At 43.7% G+C, this 21,660-nt stretch overlaps 1 protein-coding gene across 1 annotated transcript in view; it reads left to right on the top strand.

Moving 5' to 3' along the window:
* The first annotated feature begins 16,100 nt into the window (after positions 1–16,100).
* kirrel3a (kirre like nephrin family adhesion molecule 3a) overlaps positions 16,101–21,660 on the top strand; it is a 366,436-nt gene continuing 360,876 nt past the window's right edge. The window contains exon 1 of the mRNA XM_034098423.2: positions 16,101–16,380. Coding sequence (XP_033954314.1) covers positions 16,332–16,380 — 49 coding nt within the window. The 5' untranslated portion in view covers positions 16,101–16,331. The remainder of the gene's footprint in view (positions 16,381–21,660) is intronic.

Below are 21,660 nucleotides of genomic sequence, written 5' to 3' on the forward strand. Positions count from 1 at the left end.
TACAGCATATTGCTATACTATTTCAGACTCAGTATTTACATTCTTACATTCAAAGAAAATCAGTAATATCTTTGAAAACTACAGTCCTTTTCTATCAGCTGTGCACCGTTATGGTGTAAATATAACCCATCTATGAATTAGATCAAATGTAAAAGTCAGCCGAATTAGTGTTGATACTGTAAGGAGACGTATTGTGTGAAGAGAAATTGAAGATGTTGTTTAATTGTTGATATATTTATGATCCACGTCAAGTATTCAGTTTCGGCGCCATTTCTTCCAGTTTTTCCAAAGGTCTTCTCATCAGGGCTCTCTAAATAAAGAACTACGGCAGATCTGTAATATGTAATGCAGCCGAACCGTGTATTACAATGCCGTTATGTGATGACTTTCAAAGAGAAAAGCAAGAGCACTCGGAATTAAGTATTATTTTATACTTTTAAAATGTTTTCCGGATTTCATATAATATAAACACCAAATCCCAGCATGCATTGCGGCTAACACATCCAATCAGCGAGCTTAAAACCATAGCTGAGGATCTTGGGTAATCGCTCGAAATGCCTATGTCTGTTTCCGGTTATATTTATTTTGAAATTCAGTTCCTGACGGACGCCAAAAAAGCCCGAGATTATGGAATTAAACCAATAAATAAAAGCAAGGATAATTGTGTGTTATTGGTGAGTAAATAACAGTGTGTTATTTTGAAAAGAATAACAAATTAGAAGGAAAAAAAGATTGAAAAAATACAGATTTCAGTATCCTGAGGCTCTGAGCCCCATTTATTTTCCTCACAGACGGCAACAAAAGTCCGAAATTATACGATTTAAAATAAAAGCAATAATTGTGTCTTGATATTGAGTAAGAACATGTTTTTATGAACCACACAGCTTCCGGTCTTCCACGACCCGACCGGAGAAAAAGACGTGCTGCAGCCTGCAGGCACGAAACACGTTACCAGTAGAAATACATTGCTTTTAAAATCGTGCTGTGCAACACGAAAAAAAGGGGCAAATCGTGTTGGTGAACACGAATTGCCGTGAGACTGGGTTGTCTCACCAGAGGTGGGACCAAGTCATTGTTTTTCAAGTCTGAGTTAAGTCTCAAGTCTTTGCGCTCAAGTCCAAGTCGAGTCTCAAGTCAGGATTGGCGACTTCAAGTCAAGTCCAAGTCCTAAACTTTGAGAAAACGAGTCATAAAGTGTTTTTCACCAAATGTTATGACATCGATCAACAGAATAATACTAAATAATCAAATTGCTCTTTATTAGTCACATTAATAATCAATTTTCTCTCTGCTGGTAAAGTAACATGTTTTTTTTCTATTTTAAGAGGGATCAGTAAGGTAAGGCTACCGTGACGGTTTGATTCAGAAGGAGTTTAATGTATAAGATCCCTGATGTTGAGGTAACCAGAATGTTTATTTCCACTGTGTACAACATGTTGTTATGAGGGACCCACAATCTATCTTTATGCAAGGGATAATGTGCAGCCAGGCGGTCTCTATGGGGAAGAGAACACCTGCATCTAGATCCCTCTGCACGTGGTACTTTAACTATATTTTGATGCTAATACTTTTGTACTTTTACTTGTAACATTTTTAATAGAGGACTTTTTATTGTAACCGAGTATTCCTAAACTCTGTACTTTTACTCAAGTACAAGATCTGAACTTCTCCCACCTCTGACAGTAAATCCTGAGTGGTTAACAAAATAAAGGTAACCAAAAAAGGTTATTTTCATTTTACAAATCCTGCACTCAGCTTTGCTTTTTCCAATATCATTGAAAAGCAGCCAAATGCTGCTTCTTTTTTCGGTTTTCGCTAATTACTTGACTTTTTCTGACGCACTTGCATGTAAATCCGTCTCCCCGTCGCTCTGTGCAGCTAGCCTGTACCACTACACCTGCTGTGCCCCCCACCCTTCTTTCACATAATGGTATGATCCTAGTGTGTCGCATATGATTGGCCGCATGGTGGCCCAGCTAAATAAAGGCCCTCCCCTGCCTGCAAGGATTCTCAGCAAGAGTAGGAGCGGCTGAAGATTCTGCTCTCCCCAACGTGAGTCTTCTCTTCTAACGGCAGCTCGCGATCTGCATGTTGGAGTCCTCTGAATTAAATGATCAAGTCACCTCAAGTCAGAAGGCTCAAGTCCAAGTCAAGTGCGGAGTCATTGGCGTTCAAGTCCAAGTTGAGTCGCAAGTGTTTTGTGATTTTGTCAAGTCGAGTCTCAAGGCATCAAATTGGTGACTCAAGTCTGACTCGAGTCCAAGTCATGTGACTCGAGTCCACACCTCTGCCTCTCACTGCACACAGTTGGTTCCTGTCCCATCCTTCAGTTAGCTGAGTGCTCTCGCTCAAAGTTAACTTGCTACAGCGCTAGTGAGGAGAGTGTTTCCGCTCCCCTCTCACTGCACACAGTTAGTTCCTGTCCCATCCTCCAGTTCGCTGAGTACTCTCGCTCAGGCTAACTCGCTACGGCGCTAGTGGAGAGAGTATTCCCGCTCTCCTCTTACGGCAGATATACCATTAACTGACCTCATTTTTCTCACCCCAGCTAGCAGAGTGCTCACGCTAACTACTATTGTGCTCACTCCCCTCCACTGCGGATATTGTTTCCTGGCCCAGTTATTTACAGTCAGCTGAGTGCTCTCCCTCAGACTGACTTAAGCTGCCAGCAGCAATTATTCTAGAGTTTTTTCATTGGTACTGTCGCTATGTTTAACGGCTGTAACACCTGTATGGCTTCTCTTCAACCAGAGGATGGCCATGACCTTTGCCCCTCTTGTCTTGGCCTCGAGCATCTGAGGGAGGGCCTTTCGGAGGACCCGTGCATGAATTGCACCATCATGCCTCGTGCGGTAAGAGCTGCTAGACTAGCCGAGGTTGAACTACTGACTGAGGGTGGCCTTCCCCCTGCACAGTCGACTCTGCACAGCCCAACCTACCCATCCTAGGCGTCGGGCCGCTGCGGGTGCCCCGCCCAGGAAGAGGACTATGCCTGATAGGCTGTCCTCCAGGGTGGATCTACTCACTACTGAGCTAGCCGAGATGAAGTCACTCCTCTTGGCTCTCCATTCTGGTGCCGGTACAGAGCACGCCGCTGCACCCGATCCGCCCATGGCTGAGCTGGTTCCAGATGACGATGTGTTCTCAATGGCAGATTCAGCCACTCAATTTAATGAGTATGACGGGGAGGGCCCATCCCATGCTTCTGGGCCTGGCTCCTGTACCTCAGCTCATGGATCCTCGGAGGGGGCAGAGGACGGCTCCATGGGTACCGTCATCCGCATGGCACTTCAGGTGCACTTTGGCACCCGCCACCTTTGCCGTTCCTCCCTCTTGTGAGTATCTGAGGGAGTTACATGCATGCTGGAGGGACACTAAGGTTCTTTCCCATCTTACGTCCGATGGCCGAGCCCTGGCAGCCATGCAGGATGCGGCAAGAGTCAGCCTTGACCACATGCCGGCTGTTGAGCATACCATTGCTTCCCTCATAGTTTCCCCTGACGAAGCTCTGAGGTCGGAGGCCAGGTGCCCTCGACCCCAATGTCGGGTCACTGATGACCTGCTCACTAAGGCTTACGATGCAGCGGCGCGCATGGGCCGTATAGGCAATTCCCTCTCTCACCTCATGCTCGCCCTCTCCGCTTCCCTGCAGCAGGAGGCTCTCAGTGCTTCCTCTACCAGCCTCAGTAACGCCTCATTACAGGCGTTTGCTCTGATGTCTAGAGAGTTTGGGTGCCTGATGTCCACTCTCGTCCAGACTCGACTCATCCTTATCAGAGGCATGTAGGAGGACTCTCCGTGCTGTCCCAGTGGAGCTGGGGGAGCTGTTCGGTTCAGCTGCCGTACAGGTACTCAAACGGACTGTCCAAGCTAGTCAGACCAGGCAACAGTTCTCAGCTCTTCGCAGAGACATGCCCCCCCCCCCCCCCCCCGGTAGGCCTAGAGGTTCCGCGTCTGCCTCCCGAGGCCGCTCCCATCCACCGGCTCACCCTGGTGCCCGCCATGGGCCTCAGCATCCCATGAGGGGATGCTGAGGGCCGGCTGCGGCCGGCTGTCGGTTATTTCTCCCAGCAGCAGCTCAACTACTGGGTAGCTCAAGCTTCAGACCCCTGGGTGGTTTCCACCTTAACCCAAGGGTACAGGCTTCAGTTCCGAGGCTGGCCCCCAGCCTTCAGCCGGGGAAACACTGGGTGGTCATCTTGACCTGTGGCGGCGCAGCGCCGCTGCTGAAATATGCACGCTGCTGCTAGGGGGCACCAGCCAGGTACCCAAATAAAATAATAATAAGTGGCGACCCTTTTTCATTTTTGATTATTTGTTATGTGGATTTGTAGTATTTGTTCAATAAAGGTGTATTTTTGAAAACTTCTGAACTAACTTGATGGCGAATGATCTGTCGCCATGGCAACGGCATTTGATGACACCCCATAATATGCTTAGATGCGTTGATGGCTGCATCATTACCAAACCTGTGAAGTTCTGGGCTGTGTTTCAAGGCCAGCATTGTGTTGCCATGGCAACGGCATTTGAAGAAATCTCAAAACTGTCCCGTAGATGTCTTCACGACTGGACTGTTAGCACTCTGCTATCTGAAGTCTGCTGCTCTGAGCATGTCAGTTGGAGTGATGACATCATCGTGTTCCATGACACAGGTGTTTATATTTGAGCTAATGAGGTGTGCAGAGATCAAAGGTTTCCATTGTTCTGAATGAGAGATAAACCTCTTACATGTGAACGTTTTGTGGAAGAACCGTAACAGATATCTGTGAAATTTCAAAACGTGAAGCATGTCAAGGAAGTTGAGTATCTGAAGTGTAATTTTTGTATACTTTCGGGTTAATAATGTGGCCTTTTTTGGCAGTTTAACTAAATGTGTGCGGCTGCTGCTGTGAGAAAATATCAGCCTGAAATTACAATGGGCTTCAATGGAGGAATGTTGAACGTTTTTGTCACTTCATGCCCTCAAGAGGCATTTTATTTAATTATTTTTGCTTAATTATTTGTCATTTTTCAAGCTACGAGATGTTTTCCTACGTTTGTCATGATAAATTATGTCTCAGGAATGTAAGATTTGGGAATTATGGCAATTTAAAAAAAATATATGTAAGGCAAATTTCAAGATTTTCTACCCTCTAGCTGTGACATCACACATTCTAGTTAGGGTGACCATATCCCAACAAACCAAATGTGGGACAATGAGTATGGTTGTGTGGGAAAATGTGGGACACCCTCTCAACAGCACCCCCCAACCCCCGGAAAAAAACCCTGTAACAAATATATAACAACAGAGCAGAAAGTGAAGTCAAAATGCAGTTTTTTAATAAAGAAAAGTAAACTAAGGCTAACCAAGGCAGCAGGCATTATTCACTTCAAGTGTTTAGAAATGCATCTTCTTAATTCAACTATTACCTGTACAAGTAGGCACAACATAAATTAATAGATAGAATAAGACCAACACTGGCCAGGAGGGAACAGAAACATAATAATACATAAAATAAAATAGCTTTCAGTTTTGTCCATCACAGCAACAGAAGGTGGGCCCCCACACACAGTGTGTGGGCTATTTTGTCACCTAGAACCACTGGTGTCTTTGACTCTGTCAAACAACTCTCCACAGAGGCAGGGGCAAGCACATCTGTTATTATGGACGCTGCTTTTGTACGACCACATGACATTTTCTTTACTATCTCAGAGTCTGGAAAAATGGTCGGCGCTAGCTTGTTACCAGTCATTTGACCGGTATGAATGGGAGTGTTGCACTGTATGGTAAACACTGGTTATTTCTGCTGCTGTTACCTTGGCCATCATTTTTTGGTTTGAGTAGGAATGTCTCCATAGAGTGGGATGTCTCTTTTTGAGCGACACGTTTCTTGTGAGAATCGCATTCTCCGTGTCTTTTGACGTCGTATTCACTGCCATGTGAAATTTAAAAATGACTCTTGCAAAGATTGCAAAAAACTCTCTGAGAGTCGCCCTACACTGACTTCACCCACGGGTAACTGTCTTCCCAGTCTTTGTTGTATGTGCATCTTCTTTTCTTCTTAGCTGTAGTTTCAGTTTCCTCCATTTTCCATAACCTGCTGCGTCGCCTGCGTTCGTTGTTGTTGTTTGGCGGGGTGGGGGGGGGGGGGGGGGGTGTGTGAGTGAGTTACTCTCATTGGTTAACACTTGACCAGCACCCGCCGTGTGTTACAGTTTGATTGACAGCAAACACAGCCCCCTGATGATAGCCTTCCCTGCTTTCTCAACAGCCATTGGATAAATCTGATTTTAAAGAAAAGCGTTTTAGCCAATCAAAATGAAATATGCGGGACATCGTCTCAATTTGCGGGACGCACCAAAAGTCGTGAAAATGCTGTGCAGTCCCGCGCAAAGCGGGACATCTGGTCACCCTAATTCTAGTTAATGTTAAAATCTGAAGAAAACCTCTAAAACAAGGCCTGAACAATGTTTAATATCTCTAAAAGTAAGAATCAGATTTCACGAATTACACGAATAATGTCAGAAAGATGTGTAACATTTTAAAGTTAGAATGAATGAGGTTTCTGAGTGAAAGTATGAATGAACAGTTAGCAGTTGAAGTCGCATGAAGATTTGTTGAAGTCTGAAGATTTTCTCCATTGACTTCAATGTTAAATATGTGATGAATTATGGGATGTATCTCTGGAATTATGAAAGTTATGAATGAGAAAAGTAAAAGCCATCGATTCCCGACCGAGCTGAACGTTTTGATGTTTGAACGGAGTTTCTGAGATGTTCAATGCGGGAGGAGAAGAGGGCCAAAATAAGTCGGCGGAATAATAATAAATGTTTCGTCCGTAGAATAACAGTTAGTTGGAATGCTGTTAACAGCATTCCCACTAAATAAGCTACATTTATTTGTTATTGGCTATGTTAGGTTATTGGTTATATTCACATACTTATTTGATTATTAAAATGTAAACCGATCTTTTTCATAATGGGTGTTTTAGAGTTGTACCCCCTAGATCATGTCTCTAGTAATTGTGTGCTCAAAGTGCACCAGATTGAAGCATTTTACTTTAAAATGTTCAAAATAATCTTCCTGGGGGGGGGCATACCCCCCGACCCCCCTAGAGGATGTGACGTCCACCCCTCAATTCAAACATGTTCATACAATAATGAATTCATTTGGATCCATTTTGACGTATATTACCTATGTCAATAAGTTTCTGTTTTTGTAGTATTTGTCTTTTGTAGAGATTTTTCATTTATTCTTTATATATAAAATCTCGCCTAGGGCAGCAAATTGTCTAGAAATGGCCCTGGTACTAGGCCTCAAGAGCCTTTCTTGTGCTGACACATAGAAACAAATTGTCGGGGCGCACTTCGCACACACAAAAAAATTCCACGTGCCTTAGCACCGCTACTATGAGTCCATCCTAGGGGAAACACTGCCACCATAAGCAACCCGGCAAAAGAAGTCGCCCTAAACCAGGAGCTGTCAGTCCTCCTTGCCAAGGGTTCAATCGAACCTGTGGACCCCATCTCACAGCCCGGGGGCTTCTACTGGACCTACTTCCTGGTAAGGAAGAAAGGCGGTGGACTTCGCCCAATCCTCGATCTGAGTGGACTCAACAAGTTCCTAAAGATTTTACCTTTCCATATGCTGAGCACAGCGGACGTTCTTCGTACCGTTGCCAGGGGGGAATGGATCACGTCCGTCGACTTGAAGGACGCTTATTTGCATATGCCTATTGTGCCTCATCACAGGCAGTTTCTTCGCTTTGCCTTCAGAGGCCGTCATTTCCAGTTCAGGGTGCTCCCATTCGGACTCTCCCTCTCCCCAAGGGTGTTTACCAGGTGCGTCGCGGTAGCCCTCTCGCCCCTGCAGTCTCAGGTTATGAATATTCTGCCATACTTAGACGACTGGTTAATCTGTGCACCATCCCGGTTGCAGTCGACCCAGGACACGGCTCTCCTTCTCTCTCATGTCGCCCGGCTAGGCCTCAAGGTGAACATGGAGAATAGTTGTCTGAACCCCTCTCAGAGCCTAACCTTCATTGGGGTGGCTCTGAACACAGTCACTATGCAGGCCTGTCCATCTGCTCAGCGCCTGGACGACATCCTCCAGCTTCTTCTCCTCTTCAAAAGAGGCAGGCCTCTGGCATATATCCTGTTTCTCCGCCTCTTGAGCCAGCTGACAGCTGCCTCAACTGTCGTTCCCTTGGGCTTGTTGTCACTGCGCCCCCTGCAGAGATGGCTGAATGGCCTCCACTTAGACCCCAAGTTGCACAGGCACAAACAAATCAGGGTGTCACAACAGTGCCTCTCCACTCTATCCCCATGGAGGGAGAGGTCGTATATGTTGAGGGGCGTCGCCATGGGCTCAGTCCCTTTCCGCAGAGAGACCGTTACGACGGATGCCAGCCTCTCGGGATGGAGTGCGGTGTGGCAAAATAGGACAGCCGGCAGTGGTCTGTCCAGGACTGCACAGAACACATCAACGTGCTAGAGCTGCGAGCTGTGCACCTCGTAACCGCGGGAAGTAGGGGTGCTGGGGGTGCTGTAGCACCCCCTGTTGGCGAGTGGTGTACATTTGAAAAACTGAGTTACCACCTAAATAAAAATGATTAAACTACATAAAATAGTTATGATTTTACTTAAAATAAAATTTGCTGTATACAGTAGCATATAATAGTCATGGTATATAATTGTATATCAGGTGGCTTGAATTTATTTTCCAAATAAATAAAATCCGAGTCATCTCTGTCGTAGGTCGTGGGAGAGTGACGTAATTGACGCGACACACACACTGCAGAGTGACAACTTTCTAGAATGGCGCAAAAAAGGATTTTGGATTTTTTTCTCCAACAAACAACCCAATAAAAAGAGTGGACCACCAGCTACTTCTCAGCCCACCACCTCTACAACTAGAGTAATATGACACAGAAGAGACTGACACATCTGACTTTAATGCATGTCCATAGTAACATTTTGGACAATGTGTATGTATCTGCTCTAATGAGGGTCTTCATTAGTGCCACCCCAGGCTACATTTGGAGTTTTGTAAAGCCCCAACACAAGGTAAGACGATATTTTTCCTTTAATGCTGCTGCCGCTGTGCAGTGTTTTGCCTTGTCAATCAGTTAAAATTGAATTCATAATTTTATTAATATTGTAAATAATATTTTCTGACTATTTGTAATGTTATGTAGTTTTGTAAGACCCATAGTTAGCATGTGGGCATGTGCAGCTGTTGCTAAGTGATGTAGGTCTGTAATGGTTTATTAAGCCTAGTTAAGGCGAGACACCCCAGGTGAATATCTCCAGTTAATTACCTACAATAAGGCAATTGTTTCTTATATTACAAGTTTTCTGAATATGCAAATTCCCATTATCTCATTACATTTGCGCATATTTTAACACATTTCAGGAACCGAAATCTGAACTTTGGATAAAGCCAGGTTCAAAATTCTCGTTTCATTTTGTAGTCATATTAGCATCTAAGGCTTTTACAGAAGGGAATCTTATATAATCCAGGCTATGAATGGTATATGAACAAACCCTTCTGTAAAAGCCTTCATAATATTGATAGGAATATAACTGGAAGGTTTGGTGAATGTAAGTGCAACTGGAGTGGACATTTCGGACTCAGAGTAGGAGAAACAACTCATTTTGAGAAAATGACCTTTAAAGATTGCAGTGAGGCGCTAGCTAAACCCTCCTGTTCTTTGGATGACAGCTTGCGCCTCGACGCACTCCGTGAAGGTATTTCATGTTCGGGGTCATTTGTTTTTTGTATAACCTTGCTTCGTGCAAGTGACAATTGTTGTTGTCTTCTCTGTGAACGTTTTTTCGCCGTTCTTTTGCCATTTTGAGTTTTAAATTTCTAGCGGAAAGCTAACCAGGAAGTGTTTTAGCACACCACGTGACGCATCTGAACGAATCACGTTGTCAGAAATTGACACCAGCCAATGAGATTTCGTTTCTTGGTTTAAGACCCTTTTGTGCTTTCACGATTGGTTGCTGATACAAAGGAAATTACCATATTTGGATCCGATGAGATTGTGCAGGAGAGATGGAGCTCTTCCAAAGATGACATTGTGCAAACAGCGGTCGCGGTACTTTATGTTACGTTAGAATGCTAACTTTTGGTGAATTTAGGAGAAATATACAGATGCAAATAGTAAAATGAACACTTAAATGTGTATTTTGCATGTTTTCCTTCCAAAAGCCTGAAAGAAAACATGTTATGGAATCAAAATAGCACAACATCTCAAAATTGACCAGTGGATGAAAAACGATGTTTTTGCCTGCCGTGTCTCGCCTTTAACAAACAATGTATGCGGCTCGTATCGCTGACAGCCGGGCCCGGCACTCAGGCACTTCCTACCATACCTGAGGGGGAGGCATGTGCTTGTCCGCTCAGACAACACTACAACGGTGTATCACATAAACCACCAGGGGGTGCCAAATCTGCACGCTTGCTAGAGGTGTCCCAGACTCTGCTGACCTGGGCAGCTCTTTGCCTGTCCAGCCTACGGTCAATGTATCTGCCCGGAGAGCAGAACCAAGTCGCCGACTTCCTCTCCCGTTACAAACCTCCACCAGGGGAGTGGCGGCTTCATCCAGAGGTGGTGGCCAGCATCTCTTCGGCAGGGCAGAGGTAGATCTCTTTGCCTCGAAGATGTCGACCCACTGCCCCCTATGGTTCTCCTTGTCTGAGAAGACCAGCCCTTTGGGTCAGGACGCCCTGGCTCATTCATGGCCAGGGTGTCTTCTCTATGCCTATCCACCCCTTCCTCTGATCCTACCAACACTCCTCAGAGTGCTTCATCAGGGCCACAGGCTTCTTCTGGTGGCCCCCTTCTGGCTAGCCAGGACTTGGTTCTCTCTGTTGCGGGACACCTTGGCGTCTCCCCAACAGGAAGGACCTCTTGTCTCAGCTGGAGGGTCGGATGTGGCCCCTGTGGGTCCGGCCACTGGTGGCCCGACCCACTGCTGAGCAACTGCATAGAGCCTGTCAGGAGGACTATTCTCAATGCTAGGGCACCATCTACTCGTAGGCAGTACGAAAACAGGTGGAAACTGTTTTCTGACTGGTGCCAAGGGCGAAATGAGGACCCGGTACATTGCTCGGTGCCTACTACCCTTGAGTTCCTGCAGTCCCTCCTGGACGACGGCCAGTGTCCCGCTAACGTCAGGGTGTATGTCGCTGCTATATCAGCCCAACACGCAAGGGTTGACAACAACACAGTGGGGAGCCATAGGCTGGTATCCCTGTTTTTAAAGGGAGCTCTGAGGCTTCGCCCCTCGAATATCCCAAGGGCTCCTACATGCCCTATGCTCGCCTCCCTTTGAACCCTTGTTACAGGCAGAACTGAGGTGGCTCTCAGCTAAGACTGCTTTCCTTCTTGCCATCACCTCAGCAAAGCGAGCTTCAGGCCTTGTCCGTGAACAGCTCAAGTCTGAGGTGGAACTCAGATGGCTCAGGTGTCACATTATGGCCGAACACAGCATTCCTCCCTAAGGTGGAATATCTGATAGTTATGTATGTAACTACGGTTCCATATATTCCATAGGACTGAACTGACAACACCGGAACTTATGCCTTCCGGGGTCATACGAGGTCACACGTTACTTTATTGATATAAATATTCGACCTGCGCATGCGCGAGACAGAAGATATTCAGTGCTAAGCACCGCCTCTGGCGGTCATTCAGGATTCATAGAACCGTAGTAACATACGTAACTATCGTTTTCTCTCCCAATCTCGGCTCAGTCAACTGAATAGAGAGAAAATAACTCATTATAACTCACATTTTAGGCAATAATGATTAAAATAAAGGCTACAAAAGTGTCCGTACTGGGTTGTTTATGTTGCAAAAAAAAAATTATGCGCTGATTAACAGACGTCTCTTTCCCAATAAGGCAATGGGAAAAAGTATTTTTGGGCCCAAGTTGTAGTACTGCCGTTTGGCCACTAAGAAGATTTGCTTCAACGTCTGCCGCAGGACGCTAAGAGTATTGATTCTGACTGGTTGGGTGGCACCACTATCTCCATAGAAACACAACATCAGCGCACAGCCATTTGACCATGTATCATGTGTACAGAGCTTTGAAGCCCTTTTCCTTCTCACTGTACAAACATTTGGAACAGAAAACATTCAAAAAACTAAACACATGTACGTCTGCAGGTTGCCAGAACAGGTGATTCTGTCGGGGAATAAAGCTCAAAGGGTCGGCTTTATCATTTGCAATTTAAGCTAGACTCAATACAAATTGTTAAGCCTTGGCAACCAGTGTGAGCATTTATGGTGTTCGTCAGAACTTCCGGAACATATTTGGCTGATAATCTCCACCCTACATCAACCCCCATGCCCTTATTGCCCATGTGCACAGTTGCTCTGCATGCTCAGCTGTGGGGAACTGTTGAGCAAAACAGAATAACTCCCTTTTTAATTTCTTTGAAGTTGATTAATAATAAGAGGATGCTGAGAGACTGAAAAATATCTTCTGTAGCACACAAGACAAAAATATATAAGTAGAAAGATATCATCATAAATCATCAGTGTGCCATTAATCTTCTCACTACTCTCTGGGGGTAACACACCGCCAGGTTCAGAAGCAGAGCCGTATTAATTCAGCACATTAAAGCGACTGCTCTTTAAAGTAAGAACTAGAAGATTTACAATTACTTCATCACAGCAGCCAAACTGAAGAACTAATGCTCAGCTATCCTGTTACTGAAATACAGCTGACCACGATCATTTCAAATAAAACTCATTTAAATGTGTTTTAAATAGTTTTTTGAAATTATATATGACAGAGTTTATGAGAAAAACAACACCCGTAGATAGATGACGTATCTTAGTCTTTTTTTCAAGTGTGTTGCCGGGGAAATATAAATCAACTAGGAGGAAAATAGTGCTCACCATTTGTGATTGTGTGTTGCTGCAGTATTTTGGTCAAACAAAAGCTCATACCATTCTCAGCAACATATTTCAGCCTGAGAGGAGGTAAGAGGTGGATGTTCTCAAAGATGAATCATTCCAGAAATACACAAGAATGAAAGTTATCAAACTGAGCTGAAGGTAGAACAGGTCACACATTTGAATTACCTGTTGATTGTGATCAATCTAAGCCTCTCCTTTGTGGATGACACATTTAAAAGAACAAAATGCCTCTATTAAAACCACATCAAAACAAAGCTCTGCTTGCAATGCTCACATCAAATAAACCAATCAGAATGCAATTAAGACAGTAATGCAATGTAAAGCAAACATTATGTTTCACAGCGCATATCAAATCTGTTTCTATTGTATTCTCTGTCTTGTTTCGTCACATATGAACGCTTTCTAAGCTTTACCAACAATCATGCTGTGCTAGCGTACAGTAAGGCATGTGTCTTTGGAAAAACTGGTGAAAATACTTATCCATCGGTACCGATAAATCAATATCACTGCAAATCAGTGAGGATCAATATCGCTGCAAATCAGTGAGGAGGGGCCTTTGCAACATTATAAAAAAAGATGTAATATAGTTAATGAATATATTGTGAACATCTGGCATATATATTAATTGTCACAATTGCTGCCATCATGAGACCTTACTTTCTGCTTTCTTGCAGCCCTCCCTCTCAAAAGACATCACACACTCTCTTGGCAGTGTGTGTGTCGTGTGTATGAGGCTTGTGGTTTTACCTGGAGGGAGTCAGGGGATAGGGAAAGAGCCTGAAGAGATCGAAAGAAGTGTATAGGTGTTGATTAATGGATGATTCCATCAACCACTCTGATCAAGATGGTTGAACTAACCCTGATGCTATTTCGTGTTATGTGTATATAATAGGCAGGTAATATCGTGTAAGAACTGACTTTGAAACATAGACTTGATGTAATAAACCTAACCCGAACCCAATGTGATTGAGTTTGTGGAAACGAAAACATGGACAAAACCAAACGAATACCATACCCAGAAAACAACTGCATTCTCTCAATGAACATTTTTAAAATTGTTTAAATTATAAAATACATATTGAGTAAAAATATATCTACAATCCAGGGATTCAATTAATTAAAATTGTTTGAATAATTATTCAAACTTCAAAAGAATACCACCTTACGAGACTAGAGTGATCACACTGGTTATTGTCTTACACATCAAAGAGATACAATAAAACCCTTGTCGTGGTATGTGTTAGAGCATTATTTCAAATGTTAGTATTCAAAAGTATAAAGAAAAGACAAAAACAATACCATATAGAAATGTTAACCACTGAAGTCCAGTCAAGTGTACTGACATGCTGGATATTTCATAGACCACAGCCATCGTTTCTGACCTGCTGAGAATCCTAAGAATGCATGGTGTAGCTCGTCTGAAGGTTTTAGGGAGGGAAATAATACACAACTAAAAAGTATGTTCACCCAATGCTGCGGAAAGCACAAACCACAATTCATTTTTTCAAGAATTCCACCTCCAGGCCAGTGTTATAAGGGTATTTTGAGTAGTACCTGAGGTGCTCATAGCAATGATGTGTGTTCCCAGAAAACAAAGACAGTTACCTTGGACATTCCAGTCAACCGCTTTAACTGCAACTAAGCAATATATCCCCTTTTTGCTAAATACACTTTATTCACAAAAGCTTTTTGCCACAACTGTGTGCCTGCCAGGATACAATCCATCTTGATGCAGTGACCTGTGACTAGGATTGAAAAGGACATTGAGTTTGTCCATGCACTCTTTCAAACTAACACAAGGTGTCAATTACAATGCCCTGCCGACGGTTACAAAAAAGGGATTTAGTGGAGGAGGTGAGCAGAGTATGTGTTTGACAGTTCTTGGAGAGTAGGACTGTATTCCATTTCACTTTAAGATTTGTAAGTTGGTTGCTGATTGGCTAATGGTTACCCAAGCCACAAAAACGTTATGACATCATAAAGTGGCCAAAATCTGATCAGCTCTTTTTCAGAGAGGTTTTTATATAAATGGATCAGGACAAAAAGAGAGAGAATATTTGTCCCTGTAACTTTCAGAATCTCTTTACACAGAGGGGACACATGTTTATGTATAAAAGACATGAACAATTAGATTTTGTATAATAGGTGACCTTTAAGTCCTATACTCTCAGGAAAGTGTGTTATTGTCTTCCAGCAATATTCCTGCTGAGAGATCCTTATTAAAATAACACTGGCAACTTAAACCAGGCACTAATTATGTTTCCTGCAATTACATATGTATTCCACAAAACAAATGAGTAAAGAAGTAATTTGAAGGTGACAGGGTTGATTACAGCTCTGGCAAAAACCTTCAAATACATATTCAACCATTCTTCTATTTCATCACTTAAAAAGGTGAGTGGAAATCAAACCACTGCATGCCACAGCTCCATATTTATGTAACTCTGACCCTTGCCTGCCTCGTGGAGCCTTCAATGATCACCTTCAAGACATGGAAAGGTTCGTCTCACATTCATTTATTTCACAGAGCTTTGACCCCCGACAGATCGCAGCCTTGAGCACTTCAGGCAGGTGCTATCAGCTGCTCTTAAGGTGACATACAAACATGTGGAACACAATACATCTCTAATGTCCTTGTGAGACTTCACTGAAAAAACTAAAACGTTGACTTGAATTAAATGTATTATATCAACAGATTTCACATATCTGTATTTGGTTTGTTGAAACAATAATATTAACTTTAAATTAGATATATCAGGTTTAACTTAATATTATTGCTATGTGTTGACATTATACATTTAATTCAAGTCAACGTTACAGTTTCAGTGCATTCATTTTGCTTCCTATTTATTCAAGGGGGAAAATAACCATTAAAAATAATCAGAAAATGACAAAGCTGCATGTTTGAAAAGCTCTTTGCATTCATTGGATTTCCATTCTCAATGTCAACAAACACAATCAATATTTTATCATCCATTTGTGCAAAGTGCTAAATATTATGTTACCGTCCCATTAAATGATAATGCATGGTGGATCATCCAGGAGAATGTGTGCCTGGTCTAGACTGTGTAAATGGCAGAGGAAGATGAGCAGGCGGGGAGAGGGAGGAGCCAGCCTCTTAAGCACTTTCCTCCCTGACTGTACCGGAGAAAGAGAGGCAGGCAGGGGAGAGAGGGGGAGCCAGTGAACCAGCGAGTCAGAGCGAGTAAGCATGGGAGCCAGAGTAGTAAAGAGAGCCTGATGCACGCAGTTTGGAGGGGAGAGAAAAGAGACACGCAGAGAAAGAAGAAGAGGAGAAACAAGAAGAGCAGCTGAGGGAGGACGCTCCAGTGTGTCAACTCCAACACTCTTTTCATCCCAACTGTTAATTCATCATCTGGCAACTAGGAGACATCTGTATACTGGCCGGTAACAATGGTTTCCTGGCTGCTGCTTCTTCTTCTCTTCTGCTTCACCAGCACGGGTGAGTGAACAAGGATTTTCTTCTTCCCCAGTCACCCTCTGCAAGTTTGGATGCAGTTTGAAGACACTCTTTGTGCCTGAGCTGCGAGAGCATCAAGTCCCTCTCCTGTGGGATATTAGTAGAGCTGCTGGTGAATTGGTCATTTGTGATTTGTTTCTATTAGGTTTTGACACCCACCTGCGCTGAAACTCAAGATAAGATGTTGGTTTCTCTTCCAGCTGCTTTTCTGAAAGTGATGTCTCAGTTTGTGCTTGCTCTGAGCGTATACTGTGAGATCAAAAGGAAATGTAGTTAGCCTTAACATAATGATGTCTCATGGTCCCCCAGTATCACACACACACACACACACACACACACACACACACACACACACACACACACACACACACACACACACACACACACACACACACACACACACACACACACACACACACACACACACACACACACACACACACACACACACACACACACACACACACACACACACACACACACACACACACACACCCTGAAAGAACTGACATGTTGACTTTAATTAAATGTATTATGTCAACAAAATTCACATAATTGTTTTTTAGGTTGAACTTAATATTATTGCTCTCAACTGATATAACACAATTATTTGTAATTTACTGACATAATACATTTCATTAAAGTACATACAATACCGATCGATGGAAATGGGAAATGCAAGATATAGCCTCGATATATATTTGACGCTGTCTGTATAGTATAGTTGATCCAAGTAGGCAATCTGGTTTATCTTGTTACTTTGCACGATACAGCCAGAGTATGTTTAAACGGACTGTGAGCGGATGAGCATGTTTGCTATGACCAAACTTCTCATGTCATGTCACACCAGCGCTCTTTGCTGATGCAATGTATCGCGGAACAAAGGAGTGAATTAAGTGAGAGTTGAGAAGTGCTGATTTGAGAAGCTTTAAAAGCTCTTATTGATTTCTCTTGGCCCTATCCTGTGGCTAGTGATGACTTCACTGGATCTGAAATAACTGGCTTCACTGCTGCTGTGTGGGGTTTACACTGCAAACTGTCCTGGAATCTGTCAGGAACGTTAGTGACAGGTTGCTCAAGGTTCTTGGTTAAGAATAAAAAATTAACCCTCAGTCATTATTTGTGTGTGCTGTGTAAATGATCAGAAAGTCACTAAAAAGTAGACTTTACATCGAGCCTATATTCAAAACCTTTATTTGAAAGTCTAAACCCTCTAAAACCTGTACAAATGCCGCAGTTTTTGCGTGGCTGTGTCTGTAGTTGAAAGCCCAGTGGCGATCTGCTCATCTCTCATCGAAAAGAATATGCTACACAGGGGCGGACTGGCCATCTGTGTGTTCTGCAGAATCACAGAACGGACGGCGTCGGTCGTCATTATTATTATGCTGTTTAAACCAATTATTTAAATGTGTTTAAACCACATCATGTAAGTTGCGCTGACAGGTGAAAGAGGTCCACACACTGCTTCCCCGCAGCGAGGCTCCGCCGCCCTCCTGTTGACAGTTCACGGTCGTCGGCACATTATCACAATTTTTTTTTAAATGGCACTTCATATCAAAATGGTTGCCGACCCCCGGTCTACGACAACATTGTAAGCCGAAGCAAAAACGTTGTAATGCCACCATTCTCCTTTATAAAGCATCACAAAGTCCTCACTCCTGTCCCCGGGGATCCAATCTAACTCACTGACTTCTGTTTGTACTGCTCACTCATCTGTGGCCCTGGCTCTGGATATCTTCCAAATGATATTATTTAACTTAGTTTAAAGCATTCCAAATCAGCCATGTGCTAGACAATCTGCCTTGTCAGACTGAATACACACACACACACACACGCACGCACACACACACACACACACACACACACACACACACACACACACACACACACACACACACACACACACACACACACACACACACACACACACACACACACACACACACACACACACACACACACACACACACACACACACACACACACACACACACTAATTTGAATCTGACACTGGTAATAAAGCCTTTAATATGGCTCTCAGTAGCTCTCTTTCAGGCACCGTACATCAACTCTCAAGAGGATAGCAGCTTTATTGCCTGGTTTTATGAGAGTATGAGTGTGTGCTGGTGTTGGAGCGGAGCGAGCTGTTCCCCCCTCCTAACCCCTTTTTGTGGGGTATTTGAGAGGAGGTATTTGCCACTTTTTCCAAATGACTGCTTCATTTGAAGAAGCAGTGCTTTATGGGACTGTCAACCACAGAAATGGGGGTTTTAAAAATTGGGCAAGGTCTATCCTGGTTTTAATATGCAGTGTTTGGAGATGAACAGGTGAGGTCAATTAGCCTCGGAGTTAGTGGGGTTCTCTAATAAGACAAGCTATGTATTGCTCAGTCCTGGGAGTGCTTGGAGCTGTCATAACAACAGGCGGCTGGGCGTTGTGTCCAGGTCACACCAGAGCATCCTCTGAGCTGCAGCTGTAACTTGGACAACCTCGAGCCCTGTTAATAACCTGCACACTGAGCCGCATCCCCACGCTCAGCAAAACGGTTTGTCATGCACTGTTTAATTAGATTGCAGGTGAGAAATCTCCTTATGCATGCAGATGAGCTCAGGCCAAAACAGACAGCACACACACACAAAATGCTGTGACATCCCATTTTCACAGCAAATTACCAAGTGTGATTATTTGCTTTTGTTGTGGAGGGAATCAGAGTGTGAGGACACCAGCCCGAACCAAAGGAGGAGGAAATGAGAGAAAGGGAGAAGACAAAGAATCCTCGCCACCATCTGACTCTCCTTCTGGAGATGGCAGCGTTCCCCCTGTGTTCTTGTCGTCCTAGACTGGCTTTGGCAGCAATAGTTCAGCACAAAACATGTGGGAGGGGAAGAGTGTGGGAGAGACAAAAGCCTATTGACTGACACTTGGGAATGGATGTCCCAGTGTTGAGGATGGAAATCACAGCATTGGGTTGGAGAAGCTCAATGGGTGGCAGAGAGAATTTGTTTTCTAAGATCACTCCCAATTAACTAGATCTGTATGAGTCATCTGTAACATTGTTCTTTGATTTTTGAATAACCCATCTGATGGGGAACACAGTATTTTTGCAAAGCATTATCTTGCAAAACGTTTCTTAATCTCTCAGTGAGAACAAAGTACATTGAAGATACTCAGTTTTAATGGTTTGATTAAGTTTGTCATACCAACTGGGGGCACTGTATACTACAGTGGTGGCTGACAGGGGCAAACACCCTACAACTGCCCAAAACACTTACATTAGGATAAATGCGCTGCACTTTCAAAAACGATGCAAATATAAAAACAAAAATGTGCCAAAACACATGCAAATTAAGAAATATCTTCACCAACCTGACAACACTTACTAAAACCACTGCAAATAAAAAAAAATCTGAAAGAAGCTGAACATACAATGGAAACTGGAAACTTACCTGAAATTTAAGTTTTATAGGCTTATATAAAAAATGTGACCGCATTATTCCTTCCAATATTATTAAAAATCTGCTAGCTAGATAACGTAGTTTACCTAGTCATTTCAAATATACTGACAACCAGTGGCGTAAAGCCCCGAATGTTTTTTCTGTAGCCCCGGACAATTCTCCCTCAATAATATAATACATTAACCGTGCTTTACCTGAGCCTCATCATGACACTCGAGAGGACGGCAGGATTGTAATTACCCGTGTTCAGTGAATGCAACAGAGGCAAGACACCAGACCAGAGAGTTGCATGTGTTTCATTCAAGTTCCACTCTGTGTGTGTGTGTGTGGCAATAGCGCATTTAAGCGTGATTGAGCGAGAGGGAGAGAGAGAGAGGGGCCGCTTCCAGCAGGGACCGTGTTGTTAGCATCTGGTTAGCTAGCTGCACTAACGGACATAAGGAGCTGTTTGTTCTACAACAAGCTGGAGGAGAGTCCTCTCCTGTCAGACTGAGAGACTAAGGTGAGCTTTATAGTTCTTACGTTGACTCTGGAGTTTCAATAAATTCTAAATCATCAGTAAAGTCTAAGACCATATTTTTCGGAGGGATATGCTAGTTAGATAAATAACTGTTAAAAAAATAAGAGAATACAAAACAGGTATGAAATACTACATGACAGTAAAACAAGAATACAGTTTAAAAGGGGAGTGATTTGTAAAATATCCATAAAGAAAAAGAAAATCTGTTTACAGTTCTGTTTCATATGGGTGTTGAGAGAGGTATCCATAGATCTCTTAATTTTGCTCTCAAAGTGCACCAGATTGATGCTTTTAACTTCAACATTTAAAAACAAATCTTCCCGGGGTAAATACTTGCCAACCCTCCCGATTTCATTGCTCTCTCCCGGTTTCCTCCCGATTTCTGACAAAATCAGATTTACCGCTAGCGTGCAACTGAAAGTCTAAGGGGGTGAGGGAGATAGTCACAGAAAACAGAACAAGAATCGACAACTCGACCCTCTGCTCACTCCTTTCCTGTCAAATACAGGTCCAGCCCACACATATGCTCCATCAAGGAAGGTGCTACAGGCCGCAAGGCATTGCACTTACAACTACAATAAGCATGTTAATGTTAATCTAACAGCTCCGGCGATCCAGCACGACGGTTTTGAAATGCTCCCGATTTCTGAGGTCTCAAGGTTGGCAAGTATGCCGGGGGAGCATGCCCCCGGACCCCACTAGAGGAGGTTAAGTCCACTCACCACTTATAAAAATAGCATTTTACCCCTGCTTACACCTATATGCCATGAGTTGATTATCGAGCCCTCATTGTAACAGTTGCGGTTACTGTGCGTGTGGGGAGTGTTCCACTGTAGCGCTCGGTACATTAATGAGAAACCCTACATGTTCGAGCACCCTCTATGAATCGTCAAGCTACCCCACAGCACCCCCAAAAGAAAATCTCTGGTGCCGCCACTGTAGGCTAAGCCCCGGATGTTTCCAGGTCCAGGAAACGCCCCTGCTGACAACCCTTACAGTTAATGATCAGATTAACTAACTAGTTTGTTAACTTAATAACTCGTTAACGCAAAAAATGAACGCTACTAATTATTTTAACGCGATTAACGCATGTGTATTTTTTGTCCGCAACCGCCCTGGCGTAGTTTCAGAGGGCATCAAGTTTAAAATACCATCTACAAGCTGATGCTGACAGCCCCGCTCCTGCCGCCCGCTTGCGGCAGACCACACTTCCCCGCTCACCGGCAGGCCCGGACTGGCCATCGGGAGGACCGGGAGGGTGTGTGTATGTGTGGCGTGAGAGAGAGA

The sequence above is a fragment of the Pseudochaenichthys georgianus genome, chromosome 14 (genome assembly GCF_902827115.2).
Source record: "Pseudochaenichthys georgianus chromosome 14, fPseGeo1.2, whole genome shotgun sequence".
In the NCBI taxonomy this organism is placed as follows: domain Eukaryota; kingdom Metazoa; phylum Chordata; class Actinopteri; order Perciformes; family Channichthyidae; genus Pseudochaenichthys; species Pseudochaenichthys georgianus.